We start from the raw sequence: 13,672 nt of genomic DNA, 5'->3' as shown, positions 1-13,672 counted from the left end.
GGTCCCATGTTGCACCATTGTCTTCTATGAAGCTGTCCCATGTGTGATAGGCAGGCTGTGGTCTGGGGTCAACTATCCTGATGAGCCATTTCAACTCTACTGACTGAGAAACAATTGTTGCCGCTCAATCTAGCACGATTGATTTTGTATAATTAATAAATTTGTTCATTGTTACCTACCGGCAAAAAACAGCCACCTAACAAACTCCAGACAACACTGGCTTAATTATTTTTCTCAACAATTTGTATAGGAATCTGTTTTAAGCTGATTGTAATTGTAATAAAGTGAGATAATAAATAAAGGTAGAGATTCATATCGAGTGCTGAACACATTCTTATGAGCACAATAATGTTCAGCTATTTGGCTTGTTTTTCTCTTTCCTCTTTTTTATTTGGCTTTGGAGCTGACTGTTCTAGCCAACAGCTCTTAAAAGGAGGCTAAAATCTGAATGGCAAGTCAAACAGGTTTTGCCACTGTATGTTGCTATGGGTTAGCGCTGCCTGGGAATCAGTAAACTTACTCACTTCCATACGCCAAGAGGCAGAGAAGAAAAATAGTGCTGGGAAGAGAGATGGGGTTTTTGTTTGCTATTTGGAAGCATCTGTGGGAGAGAAAATCCTACTACGTCATGGGTATTTTGTAAATACGTGTTATACTTCTCAAAGGCAAATGAAGGAAATGTGAAATGATGTTTGCAATTGGCTGATAATACTTTCAGTTACGCAGCAGTACCTGTAATTAGATTTGTGCCCTGCCGTCTTCTTACTAAATCTGTTCTCTTCTTACTAAAATTATAACTTTGGAAGGAAGCATAAGAAGATGTTCGGTTATATGTTTTGGAGTACAACTGATTCTTAGCTCAGGAGAGAGCTAAAACAATCTGCCAATACCCAAGAGGCAATGAAATAAAACTTTCCTCTAAGCTGACTTTCTACATTTTCTGACTTTAAACATCTGTGCAGAAACCATGTGGGCAGCTTACACAAAAGGAAATTTGTCTCAGAAGCCTCTACATACAGTAAGTACCTTTTGAGTAAATCTTAGATCTTTTATTAAAACTAGTTTTAAATTACAAACTAGTTTTCCTATGTTGGTTTCTGTTGTAAAACTTTGTATTTCACCCTCACATTTTTGGAGGGGGTATCTGGGCTGTGTAAGAACCCCAGTGTTAAAAAGCATAGATGAAAGATACCTAACCCTTGTGTTATTTTCAACTCAAAACTGTCAGCAGATTTCAACGCATTATGAATATTGAAAGGTTATGATCTACTTATCTAAACCGTTGCTTCAAAATAAATCTGATGTTGAATTTTTATGCTAGTTTTTATATTGTTAGAGGCCATATCCTCCTCTGTAACTTCATTTCAATTTAAAACTGCCCAATCTTTCTGTTAAATTCTCAGAGATTAAGAAAGGGAGAATAGATGTAATATATCATATTTTCTTATTTACAACAATTTTATGCTGCTTATCAACAAAGTCATATTGGTGTTTACAAAAGTTATGAATCAATAAATACAGAATCACCATTAAATAGCATCAGGACCAATTAAGAACATATCAATACAGTCAATATAAAACAATTAGAAGCCAGCATAAAATGAGCATGTGCCCTAGGCCCATGCAGACACAGAAGCAGGCTCAGCCTATTTTGCTGACTGAGGTGAAATAGCAAGCGGCTGCCCGACACATGTACCACACACAAGACCTTGCCTCTGGCCTTGCTAACCAGAGTTGCACGGCTGCAACTTCTGGATTTCAGCAAGATCCTGTGAGATCATGCGGCAGCCTCCATGCACCACAGCCACTTCTCACTTATCTGGTGGTATCAGTTTGCCCTGCCAGCAGCCCAGTGATCTCATCTGCACTTTAATTTTCAAACGCCTGCCTGAATAAGGAGATCTTAGCCTGCAGGGGGAAGGGTAACAAAGAGGTGAGCAAGTCTAACTTCTCTTGGGAGGGAATTCCACAATATGGAAGCGACAATGGAAAAAGCTCTCTCTTGCGTCACCACCAACCATGGGTCCTATGTTGATGGGATCAAGAGAAGATGCTCACCTGAGGATCTTGGCATCTGCGTAAGCTTTTATAGGGAGATACAATCTTTCAGAAGGCCTGGGCCCAAACCACATAGGGCTTTGTAGGTCATAACCAGCACTTTCAATTGTGGTCGGAAATGGACGAGTAGCCTGCAAAGTTGTTTTAACAAAAGAGTAAAATTCTCCCTGTAACCTGCTCCACTCAATAATCTGGTTGCAGCATTCTGAGCCAGCTAAAGTTTCTGAACACTTTCCTTTGGATTCCAGGGGTGGGGGTGGGGTCCAAACACTTTACGTAGAATTATATAAAAAATTACTTTGTTATGTATTTTGTATACAGATACAGATTCATTTTTATAAAATTGGTACACACCATTTCCAGAGCCTATGTAGACTTTTCTAGTCTTGTAACAAACAGACATTATTTTTATCTGGCTTTGGCTGAATGCATAGTCTTTTGAGGCACAGCAAAATTTTATGCTGTATTTCCTACAGGGTGAAAAAGAAACAATTGTTTTACCTTCAATTCATAAGAGACAATTGGATAATATTGTGACTGTAAGTATTTTAACAATAATGCACTTTTCATTATGTGTGGTGGAGTTCTAGCCCTGCTTACTTGAAAGTAAATTACACTGTGGTCAGTGCAGTTTACTCCCTAATCAAGTTTCTTTAGGAATCACAACCTAAATTTCTATCACTGTTGATTAGCATGTAACTTGATGCTCCTCCAGACAACCTATTTATTCAGCATTCATCCAGACTTGCTTGCACAAAGCATATGTGGTCGTTAAACTTTTCCCAATCTAATTAAGCATTCCTCTTGATTTGTTTATGTGGGGGTAGTTATGGGCATTCTTCCTGATTTGTTTTGTAGGATCTTTACACATATTTCCATTTATCCTTCGTACACCCCACATTTTTAAATACATTTCCTCATCATTTTCCATACTGCAAAATATCTGGGTTTCTTTTTAAGTGGATTTGTTGTGCTAGGACAACAGAGCATTTAAATCCACTTTAATTGTACAAACCTAACATCCAGTATACGACTGAACCCTTCCCACAATAAAGTGTCAGTCTGAAGACACCATCAGTTAGCTTGTGGAATATTAAGAATAGCTGGGTAATCAAATAAAGTACATACGGTAGTGCTTTAATTTAATTTAATTATTTAATTTGTATTTTTGTTTTTATTTTGTATTTTAAAGTTGGGAACTGCCCTGAGATCTTTGGATGAAGTGTTGTATAGAAATGTAATAAATTAATGAAATGAAAGGGATTATACCAAACCTGCCACATGCATTTATTTTTCTTTTTAGCCTTCCGGTAATTTGCATAGCCGAGGACAAAGCCAAGGACATTCTAAAAGCCTCCAAGAATTGTTCTTCTCCCCACAGATGTCACATTCGCAGAAATATGTGTGCAAAGATATTTGCTCAAAATGGACTGGGGTGAGTTACTGTTCTGGGTTGATGGTGAGGTCAATGAGGTGCTGTGTATTCCCAAAGCATGAATGGTTTAATAACCTAAGTACAGTAATAGCTTAATCCTAGGAAATGCAAAAAAAAAGCCTTGTTGTCATACACTGATACAAACATATGTTTAAAGGAAGTTGAAATCAAAGGAGAACCAATAACTTTCCTGCTTTTTAAATAGAAGTACTATTAATTATTAGGAACTCTGGTTTCAGCATGAGTATCATTAATCCCAGGGAAGCTATGAATCACTGTTAGAAAATATATTTCTTCCCATTTATGTGAACAGAACCGTCACTATAGTTCAGTCGCTAGAGCATGAGACTCTTAATGGGTTGGAGCCCAATGTAGGACAAAAAGATTCCTGCATAGCAGGGGGTTGGACTAGCAGACCCTCCAAGTGTCCCAATTTCCCAGGGACACCCCTGATATAGAGAAGCCATCCCGGTTTCTGATTTGATCCTGGAATGTCCCACTTTTCCTAGGATGTCCCTGTTTTCATTGGAGAAATGTTGGAGGGTATGGAGTTATCAAACCCCCAAGCCGTCTGAAGGCAAACTTGTACAGTGGTACCTCGGGTTACATACGCTTCAGGTTACATACGCTTCAGGTTACAGACTCCGATAACCCAGAAATAGTGCTTCAGGTTAAGAACTTTGCTTCAGGAAATGAACAGAAATCGTGCTCCAGTGGTGCAGCGGCAGCAGGAGGCCCTATTAGCTAAAGTGGTGCTTCAGGTTAAGAACAGTTTCAGGTTAAGAACGGACCTCTGGAATGAATTAAGTACTTCACCCAAGGTACCACTGTATAGGGAAGGTATTTGGTTTTTAATGTTTAGTGTTTTATTATGTTTTTATATATGTTGGAAGCTGCCTAGAGTGGCTGGGCAACCCAGTAAGATGTGTGGAGTATAAACAGTGAAATTATCATTACGGAATGGGATGTCCCTATTTTCATCGGAGAAATGTTGGAGGGTGTAGACTAGTTGGCCCTTGTGGTCCCTTCCATCTCTACAAGTCTGTGATACTACAAGTAAAATTTCACATGATGTATATACAGTATTCATCAGCAATGTTCTCATGGGGACCCTTGGGGCATTAAAAAGAAACTTTTGTGGGCTCAAATCATTCTTGAAAGATTCACAAATTTTGGCCCATTTACATCTCTCTGGCCATATCTGTACTGCACATTTAAAGCAGTATCGTACCTCTTCAAGCAGCCATGTCTTTCCCAAAAGGATTCTAGGAAGTGTAGTTTGTTAAGGGTACTGAGAGTTTTAGGAGACCCCAGCTCCTTACAGAGTTACAATTCCCCAAGTACCTTGGAAATAGGCATTGATTGTTAAACTACACTAGAAATTAGCTCTGTAAGGGGAAGAGCGGTCATTAAAAGTAATACCTCACCATCAGTAAATCCCCCCATTTACCATTTTTATATTATATTATTAAATTACTTCTAGAAACAAAAATGTCATTGGCATGTACCGTATATGAAAATAACTGAAGAAACAGACATGCAAGTGAGGAAACACTTAAAGGTAGGTAATTACTTGCCTTTAAATTTTTTGAAAGGGGTGGAAAACAAAATGTCCCTAACATTTGTTTTGTTTGTCACTAGCACTGCTCGTCTTTCCATTTTGCTAAAAGCCTGAGACACACATCAGAGGATAAAAGTCAATCCCACGTGAGAAACCCAGAGATGTTTATTCTAAGGGTAAGACACAAATTACCAGATGATGATAATGATACGGATAAGGATTTTGTTATTTATATGCTGCCCAGTCAGTCTGGGCTGCTCCCAACAAAATATTAAAAACACAATAAAACTTCCCTGAACAGGGCCAATGTTTAGGCATCTTCTAAAAGTCAAATAGTTCTTTGACATCTGATGGGAGGGCGTTCCTGTGCGGTATCAGGAGACGCTGCGGGGACCAGCACAGCCTGGTGTGAGGTTGTGCTGGCCTGTGCAGCATCCCCAACAGTGCGCAGGTTGTTGCAGCCTTCCGCTAGGATGTTTCTATACTTATATTATTCTGCAGTGCCAGGTGATTCCAATAACAGATATTGTATTGGTCTCTCCTCTCCCTATGCATTGCTGTCCATGAATGATCAAGATCCTTGCAGATGACAATGTTGTTGGCCTACAACTCTCACCATCCATGGTCATTATTCATGCTGGCTGGGGCGGATGGGAGTTGGAGTCTGAAGGACTTCATGTCTGCTTACCCTGGTGTAATGTGAAGCATTTCAAATTTAGGTAGTTTAAAAATCAACAAAGCATGATTTAAGCCCCCTTTTCCAATCTTGCATCTCTTATATGTACTACTACTCCAGAAGACAACGGGCATTTTGTGTGTATATGAGATAAAGAGAAATGCATGCTCAACAGTATATATGCAATTAAAATGACAGTTTATAAAGACTATCTAATTAATTGTGGGCTTGTTCATTTGTTTTTAGCCGGAGGCAAACATAAATCAGATGAAATGCCACTATTCAAGTTTTAGTGTTTGTTCAAATGAGTCACCGGATGGGGATAAAACTACTGAATTGATTGAAAAAGTTGCAATTTCTAGACACAAAGAAACAGAAACACAGAAATCAATGTGTACAAACAAATGGCTCCTCCAAAGGCAAACAAGTGAAGAAACCCACCATTCAGAAAACACCAAGACAACTGATGAAAATAAAATTAACAGAAGGATAATGGATTTATCGAGAAATGTGTTATCAGGTTCTCTAATGTTATCAGATGTAAATAGTTCAGAAGATAAAGCAAACAGAGCTGCTGTCTGTGGATCCTCATCATCCAGTCTACCTCACCTGAAAACCCAGACCGAAAAAGTAAAAACCCTTAGTGCTCATTTGCTTCAAGACCAGGGAATAACTAATGAAACCAGATGCTATCCATGCAAGTCTTCAGATGGCGATACAAACAGAGCTGCCATTAGAGGACAAATCAATTCTCCGTGTTTATCCAAAAGGAAAATCTTCATGATCTATATCTGTGGAGGCTATCAAGGTACAAGAGCACCAGAATTTTGTGTTAAAAATCTTAAGACTAACAGATTTATTGTGGTATAAGCTGGTGTTTTGGGGTGGATAGGTAAATTGTCACTTTCCTCACCTACTATCTCCTCAGTGTTTTCATTCCTTTTCCAGCCATGCCGATAACTATTTCTGGAGTGCTCTTGAGCTATACTTTTTTTGTTTGTTTGTTTCATCCCTCAGATTTACACAAAACCAGAAAACAACACAAGCAAATCACATTATAGAAAATTTTAATGTAGTTTGCTTGTGCAGTTTTCTGCTTTTTTGCAAATGTAAGTGATCAAAAAAATACACCAGATATTGCATAGCAAGTTAATCTGAAAAGTGTGTGCTGAGAATTTACAATTGCCTGTGAAATAAATTATGCTCCTAAAAGTCATGATAACTAGTGGTGCTAGAGCCCAGAACCTGGTCCCATTTCCATTCAAATAAGCACCTTATTTTTACATTGCAGTGAGCCTATAAATCATATACTGAAAGTCTGCTAGTTGCTTCTATATCTCCACGGGCTCTAAAAATGTTGCTTTTAATCAACAAATTGGTTTAGGTAATTTGCTTGCTTTATTATCTTAATCAGATTCAGAAGTAGAACGAAATGCATTAATGGAAAAGTCCTTTCCTTGGCTGTACAAATACTGTAAAGAGAGAGGTTACGACTTCCGGATGGTGGACCTGAGGTGGGGGATAAAAGATGGCATCACTAACAATCACAACATGGCTTCCCTCCATATGAAGACATTAAGGAAATGCCAGCAGTTGGGATTCCAAACCTTTGTTGTAAGTTCAGATGGAATTTGCAATATGTTAATCACACAGAGGGTTTTTAAAGTGCCATTTTAGGGCCTAGTTTTTCCATTTCGTAAGTCATTGGATGGAAGAAAGAGGGGAGTCCATATCAAAACAAAAATGGATATATCTGGACAGGGATGTATAAGGGGTGTGTGGGGTGAGGTTCACCCCGGGTGTCATCCCTGAGGGGGTGACAAAATGGCACACCGCGGGGGGCGGCACCTATCGCAGGGCCTGGCCTGCAGCGCACCCAAGCCACACGTCTCTCCTGGGAGTGACGCGGTGGCTCGGGGCCCCGTGTTGCCCGAAATGGCAGTATGGGGCTTGCGTCTGCCAGGCGGACTCCGTGGACAGCTTGCCCTGCCCCCACCGCTCCGGGTGCCAGAGCAGCTAGCTACACCCCTGTACCTGGATCACCCCTAGTAGCAGTCAGTTAGGCTACTGTTCTGCTGCCTCAGTTCATTAGGTTATTCTTATGCACTACAGTCATACCTCGGGTTGAAGTAGCTTCGGGATGAATATTTTTGGGTTGCGCTCCGCGGTGACCAGGAAGTAACAGAGTGCATTACTTCCGGGTTTCGCCGCTTGCGCATTGCGCAGACGCTCGCTTCAGGATGTGAACGGGGCTCCGGAACGGATCCCGTTCGCATCCAGAGGTTCCACTGTATATCTTTACAACACATTTGAAGCATGTTTTTACCCTCAGAGAATTCTGGGCACTCTCATTTTTGGGGGTATTCTAACTCTGTAAGGGATAACAGATGTGCTTTGAATGTGTGTATGCAGCCTCAGTATGGAATGCCACTGGATTCACAAAACATTAAATGCACCAAGGCTTTATTGGTTCCATTGTAAGCCAATTTTCTCTTCTTTGGTTTTCTGTTTCAGGTTTTTATTGGGCAAAAGCATGACGACCCCTCTCTCCCAGCAGTAATAGCCAAGGAAGATTTAGAGGCGATCAAAGCCACAATTGAACAAATGAAGCTGAGTACCAAAAAGTCAAAGCATAGTTTGGCTAGTGGTTTGAGGGAAGAAACTCTAATAGATAAAAAGAATGAAATCCAAGGTGATAGTGATCAATATGCCCTGAGCCTCAGTGTCTCAACAGAAGAACCTGAAGCTGGGACAAACAGCAAGAAGGAATATGAAATGATTAATTCAAATGGGCAGGAGTTTTCTAATGCTTCTCTCCTCACCCAAAAGACTGTAGCTGAATATGAGAGAGAACTTCAACTTCTGGATTGCTGGTACAGGTTGGATGAAAACTACATCCCTGCGGTTTACAGACTTCAACCTATTTGGTTAGTTATTGTCATTATTGTTGTTATTATTAAATTACAGAAGCTTGGCAAAAACGCACAGGCGTTGGGACAACCGGTGTGTACTTTTCCTGGCATTTGGTGTCCATTTTGCTCTGTTTGTAAACAAATTCCCTTTCCAGTACTGCGACAGAGGTTTGCATGCCGTTTACTTCAATTGGCTATTGCCGGCCAGCAAAAGGAGTTTAACATGAAAAAAGAAACCTGTCCTGGAGTAAAATCCCAGGCAACAATTCAAGGGAACCTCCAGCACGAGACCAAATTGAAAATGGAACTAGGTCTGGATTTAACGGAAAGTATGGATGAGCCTTTATTGAGCTCCAGTCCATGAACAAGCATGTGCTGGCTATGTCTACTGCAGTTTGGTTTGAGATTGAAATGAACCCAAACAGTTCCTCATGCAAATACATATTCTCGTCACTTTCTTCCATGAATATTCCATCCAGAGACAGTTGTTCTATGCCAGAAACATCTGCTGTTTCATCTGCTAAAAGCCAGTGCTTGAATCATAGGAGGGAATCATGGAGGGACAGAGACATCTTTTCTTAATTGGGTTGGCTTTTTCTCAGCTGGAACTTGCTGGAACTCAGTTCCAGCACCTCTTAGGTGGGCGCCATTGCCATTATAAGAGAACAAAGGAGGTGCTCATGGTAAGTTCCAGCACCTCTTTTTCTAGAAAAATTACATTGTTTTCCCCCATTTGTTTTTGGAAGCTTATGGAGACCATAATATATGGCTAAAATGAGGTGAAATTAGGCGATGGATTGTGAGTTTATTTGAGGATTCTCCTAACTTTCTTCCTATAAAATGGAGACACTGTCGTGTGCTATGAATAACTATGCTCTGTGTATCATGGGCATTTGTGTATCGTTGATCTGTTGACTTGTGCTCCCATCTTCCTTTCAACCATCCAAAACTCACTTGTGAATGGAACATGCCTGTGGGGCTACTCTTCAGCATTTCACGGAGCTGGCAGATTGTACATTTTGAAGATGTACATTTGTACATCCAGTGCAAGGGCAATTGTACATTTCTTTGTTTTTAGCCTGTTTCTCACGGTTCATGCATTTCATGTTGTCTGCACAGCACAGTGTACCAAGATATCCTCAGCAATGATCCTACTCGCAGGCAACAAGTGAAGAACAAATGGATGGCGTCTTTTCAGAAACTGCATAAGATATTTCAAGAATATGCTGCAGTTGCTCTTGGACAAGAAGCTGCCACCACACTGCTCAGAACAGGTGAGGAAGGTATCCAATATATGACCAGGATGCTGTTTTGCTTTATTATATGGGTGGTGGCTTATTTGAGTAGTTTAAATAGAATTATTTCTGTTTTGCAAGTTTTGCAACAAGAAGTGGATCAAGGATTCCAGGTCCAGGGAAAGTGTGAGGATCACTGTCACTGCTTCAAAAGAGACATCACAGATCTGCAGTCCAGTCTGTCAAGTCCCCATGCACCAAAATATATTGACGTTCACCCACTAAGACCAGTGATCAACAAAACAACGTATGAAGCACATCAGAACTTTGTGAAAAGCATTCACTCTAGGGTAGGTTGCTCAGAACATCATTGGTAGTTGTCAGCCATATAGGGCCTGGGCTACCTATAGAAGCATCTCAATGGATATTCTGGTTGAAAATATCTCAAGATGCCCTGATGACATATCATGGGATATGAGATTTGTACCCCATCATCCTCTGTAACAAGGGTGGAAAGCCCTTTCCAGGGCAAGGGCAATATTCCCTTCTAGGGACATAGGCCAGTGATGGGTGGGACCAGGGTGACAGATGTAAATTTTACCTTTGTACAGTGGGCAAATTTCTACACACATCTCTCTCTATCCTCCATCCAGACATACAAGAGGAATCACCAGAGTGCAAAGGCACATTCCAGCCAGGCAAAACACTTGGGGATGGGGGGTGCAATAAAACCAGTAAGTGTGGCCTGGGGAAATTTCTTAGGGCCAGATCAATAGGCCTGGAGGGCTGTATTTGGCCCCCGAGCCTGAGATTACCCACCCTGCTCTACAACATAGCAAAGGGAATCCTGGGGTCTCTATCTTGAACTGTGCAGTGCAGTTGCTTCGGGCAAAATGTATTGAACACCACTTAAGAAATATTTTTTCTTAAGCTGTCCACAATATCCATGAGGAAATGAAGAAAACATTTCCCACTCTGTCTACCACTGCATTCTACATAATGATCTGCAAGTGTATACTCTGCCTGCTTTCAGTAAACCAATTCAGACCTTTTTCAGAAACCATTTCTAAGTATTATTATATACATTTTCACCACCTCACCCTGCCCCCCACCAGACACTTTTGGCCTTGATTTTAATTTATTTTAATCCTGTTATCTGAATTTGTAATCCTTCTCAGTTATCCCACAATATGCACTTTTTAAAGCTTTGTTCCTCTTCCTATCTTTATTGCCACCTCTGCTCGTCATTAGTCACTGACTTTCTTAAGCCATGCTCTAGACCTGAAAATGATGGAAGCAAAGTAGAGCCTTTAATGAGCAGGTAAAACCTGACAAAATAAATATCATTGCTTCATCTTTTATATATAAACCTACACTCTAACCCCAAACACACTAGAGGGAATCGAATAGGAAGCACCATTTTCATTTATTTGCATTTCTCAGCTTGAGCTTCAAACTATGCTATTGACAGAAATGGCTTACTATTTCCAAAGGAAAGGTCTTCATTGATTCCTTTCCCAGCATGTCTCTGTGCAATCTCAGACCAGAACGTGGCACTGTTACAACATAATAAAGCTTGAAAGAAACATCTTCATTTGCTAGGCTGAAATAAACTATAGTCAATGAAACATTTGTATTATTATTTTGCATACAATTTATCCTTAAAGAAATAGTGTCAGCTAGATGGGTGGCGCTGTGGGTAAAACCTCAGCGCCTAGGACTTGCCGATCGCATGGTCGGTGGTTCGAATCCCCGCGGCGGGGTGCGCTCCTGTCGTTCGGTCCCAGCGCCTGCCAACCTAGCAGTTCGAAAGCACCTCCGGGTGCAAGTAGATAAATAGGGACCGCATACCAGCGGGAAGGTAAACGGCATTCCGTGTGCTGCGCTGGCTCGCCAGATGCAGCTTGTCATGCTGGCCACGTGATCCGGAAGTGTCTGCGGACAGCACTGGCTCCCGGCCTATAGAGTGAGATGAGCGCACAACCCTAGAGTCTGGCAAGACTGGCCCGTATGGGCAGGGGTACCTTTACCTTTACCTTTACCTTTAGATCTGTGGTACTCAAAATCTCATACTGCATTCTAAACACTGGATGGCCATGTTCCTAATGAAACGGTACTGTTTAAATGAAACTTATTCCTATAAAATACGCCCGGGGACATAACCTAACATACCCTGCAACATTTCTCCAATGAAAATAGGGACGTCCCATTCCATAACGATAATTTTACTATTTATACCCCACACATCTTACTGGGTTGCCCCAGCCACTCTAGGCAGCTTCCAACATATATAAAAACATAATAAAACATGAAACATTTTTAAAAAAACCGTACAGGATTCCTTTCAGACAGCTCGGGGGTCAGATAATTCCATACCCTACACCATATCTCCAATGAAAATGGGAACATCCTAAGGAAATGTGGGACATTCTGGGATCAAATCAGAAACCAAGACAGCTTCTCTAAATCAGGGACTTCCCTGGAAAATAGGGATATTTGGAGGGTCTGAGCTATAAGTATGAAGAACTTACACTACAAAAAGATTAAGCAGGTTTAAGTTGATCTTAAAGGTAAAGGTAAAGGGACCCCTGACCATTAGGTCCAGTCATGGCCAACTCTGGGGTTGCGGCGCTCATCTCGCTTTATTGGCCGAGGGAGCCGGCGTACAGCTTCCGGGAAGACTAAGCCGCTTCTGGTGAACCAGAGCAGCGCATGGAAACTCCGTTTACCTTCCCGCCAGTGTGGTACCTATTTATCTACTTGCACTTTGACGTGCTTTCGAACTGCTAGGTTGGCAGGAGCAGGGACCGAGCAACAGGAGCTCACCCTGCAGACAGACCTTCCCTCAGAATTGCCACCCATGCAGGCACAATGCTAGGAGGGTCAGTGGAAATGGTTAGGGAGCAGGATCGGCAAGTCCTAGGCTCTGTGGTTTAACCCACAGCGCCACCCATAAGTTGATCTTACTCTGGCACAAAGACTCAGTTTAACATTCAAAACTTCTCTGATTCAAACAGTTATTCTCTTCAGTATTGTTCAGTCAGCTGTTTCCTTGTTTGGGTGGTGGATGATGCCAACATTATAGGCTTGTCTTTACAGCTTCGTCACACAAATATCTACAGAAAGAGCATTAACTGGGGAAGAGATGGCATCAGCCCCACCACCAACAGATCCCATGCTTACTACCTTGAGTGCCTTTGCAATGACTTTCAGAAAATTGTCACCAATCATTTCAACAGGTCAGCCACATAACTGCTTCTTTGGTGAAACAGTTCACAATGTATACATGACTTAATAGTGAAGGTTCGTTCCATTATACTTCAATATAGAAGTAGTTTTCCCATGGCACCTTAAATAATCAAAGCCTAAAAAATATGACAGTTGAAAATTTCTGATGTATTGTTTGCTCTGTTTCACTTCCTCACATTAATTACGGAAGTAATTACCACAAGAGGAGGAGATGGACAGTAACTTAGGTGGCTTCAAAGAGGATTTGACAGATTCATGAGGATAGGTCTGCATGGCTATTAGACATTATAGCTAAGAATAGAACTTCATTTTCAGAGATAATATACCTGGGAGGACCTGTAGTTACAGGGGGTAACTTTCCCCATCATACAGTGCTTATAACTTACCAAAATTGTCTGGTTGGTCTCTAGTAGAGGCAGGATGTGCATGATTTAAGAAAGCCAAAACCACAAAAAAACACAAAAAAACCCCAACCCTCTTGTACTTTCACATATTTTGTGGAGCAAATTAAAGAAATATAGTATAGTTTGGCTTCCTTGTCAAAAA

The 13,672-nt window shown here is 41.0% G+C and overlaps 1 protein-coding gene across 1 annotated transcript in view; it reads left to right on the top strand.

The window, feature by feature from the left end:
- Window positions 1-537: 537 nt before the first annotated feature.
- The window catches only part of LOC114604050 (uncharacterized), a 50,145-nt gene continuing 37,010 nt past the window's right edge, over window positions 538-13,672 (top strand). Inside the window, exons 1-11 of the mRNA XM_077934219.1 lie at window positions 538-1,018; window positions 2,535-2,597; window positions 3,362-3,493; window positions 4,977-5,054; window positions 5,135-5,230; window positions 5,977-6,538; window positions 7,145-7,344; window positions 8,245-8,657; window positions 9,762-9,916; window positions 10,019-10,227; window positions 12,977-13,116. Of these exons, the coding sequence (XP_077790345.1) occupies window positions 968-1,018; window positions 2,535-2,597; window positions 3,362-3,493; window positions 4,977-5,054; window positions 5,135-5,230; window positions 5,977-6,538; window positions 7,145-7,344; window positions 8,245-8,657; window positions 9,762-9,916; window positions 10,019-10,227; window positions 12,977-13,116 (2,099 nt within the window). The 5' untranslated portion in view covers window positions 538-967. The remainder of the gene's footprint in view (window positions 1,019-2,534; window positions 2,598-3,361; window positions 3,494-4,976; window positions 5,055-5,134; window positions 5,231-5,976; window positions 6,539-7,144; window positions 7,345-8,244; window positions 8,658-9,761; window positions 9,917-10,018; window positions 10,228-12,976; window positions 13,117-13,672) is intronic.

Source organism: Podarcis muralis, chromosome 9, assembly GCF_964188315.1.
Source record: "Podarcis muralis chromosome 9, rPodMur119.hap1.1, whole genome shotgun sequence".
NCBI classification, from domain to species: Eukaryota; Metazoa; Chordata; class Lepidosauria; order Squamata; family Lacertidae; genus Podarcis; species Podarcis muralis.
Note: the sequence above shows the minus strand (reverse complement) of the source record. Positions and strands in the feature narration are given on the sequence as shown.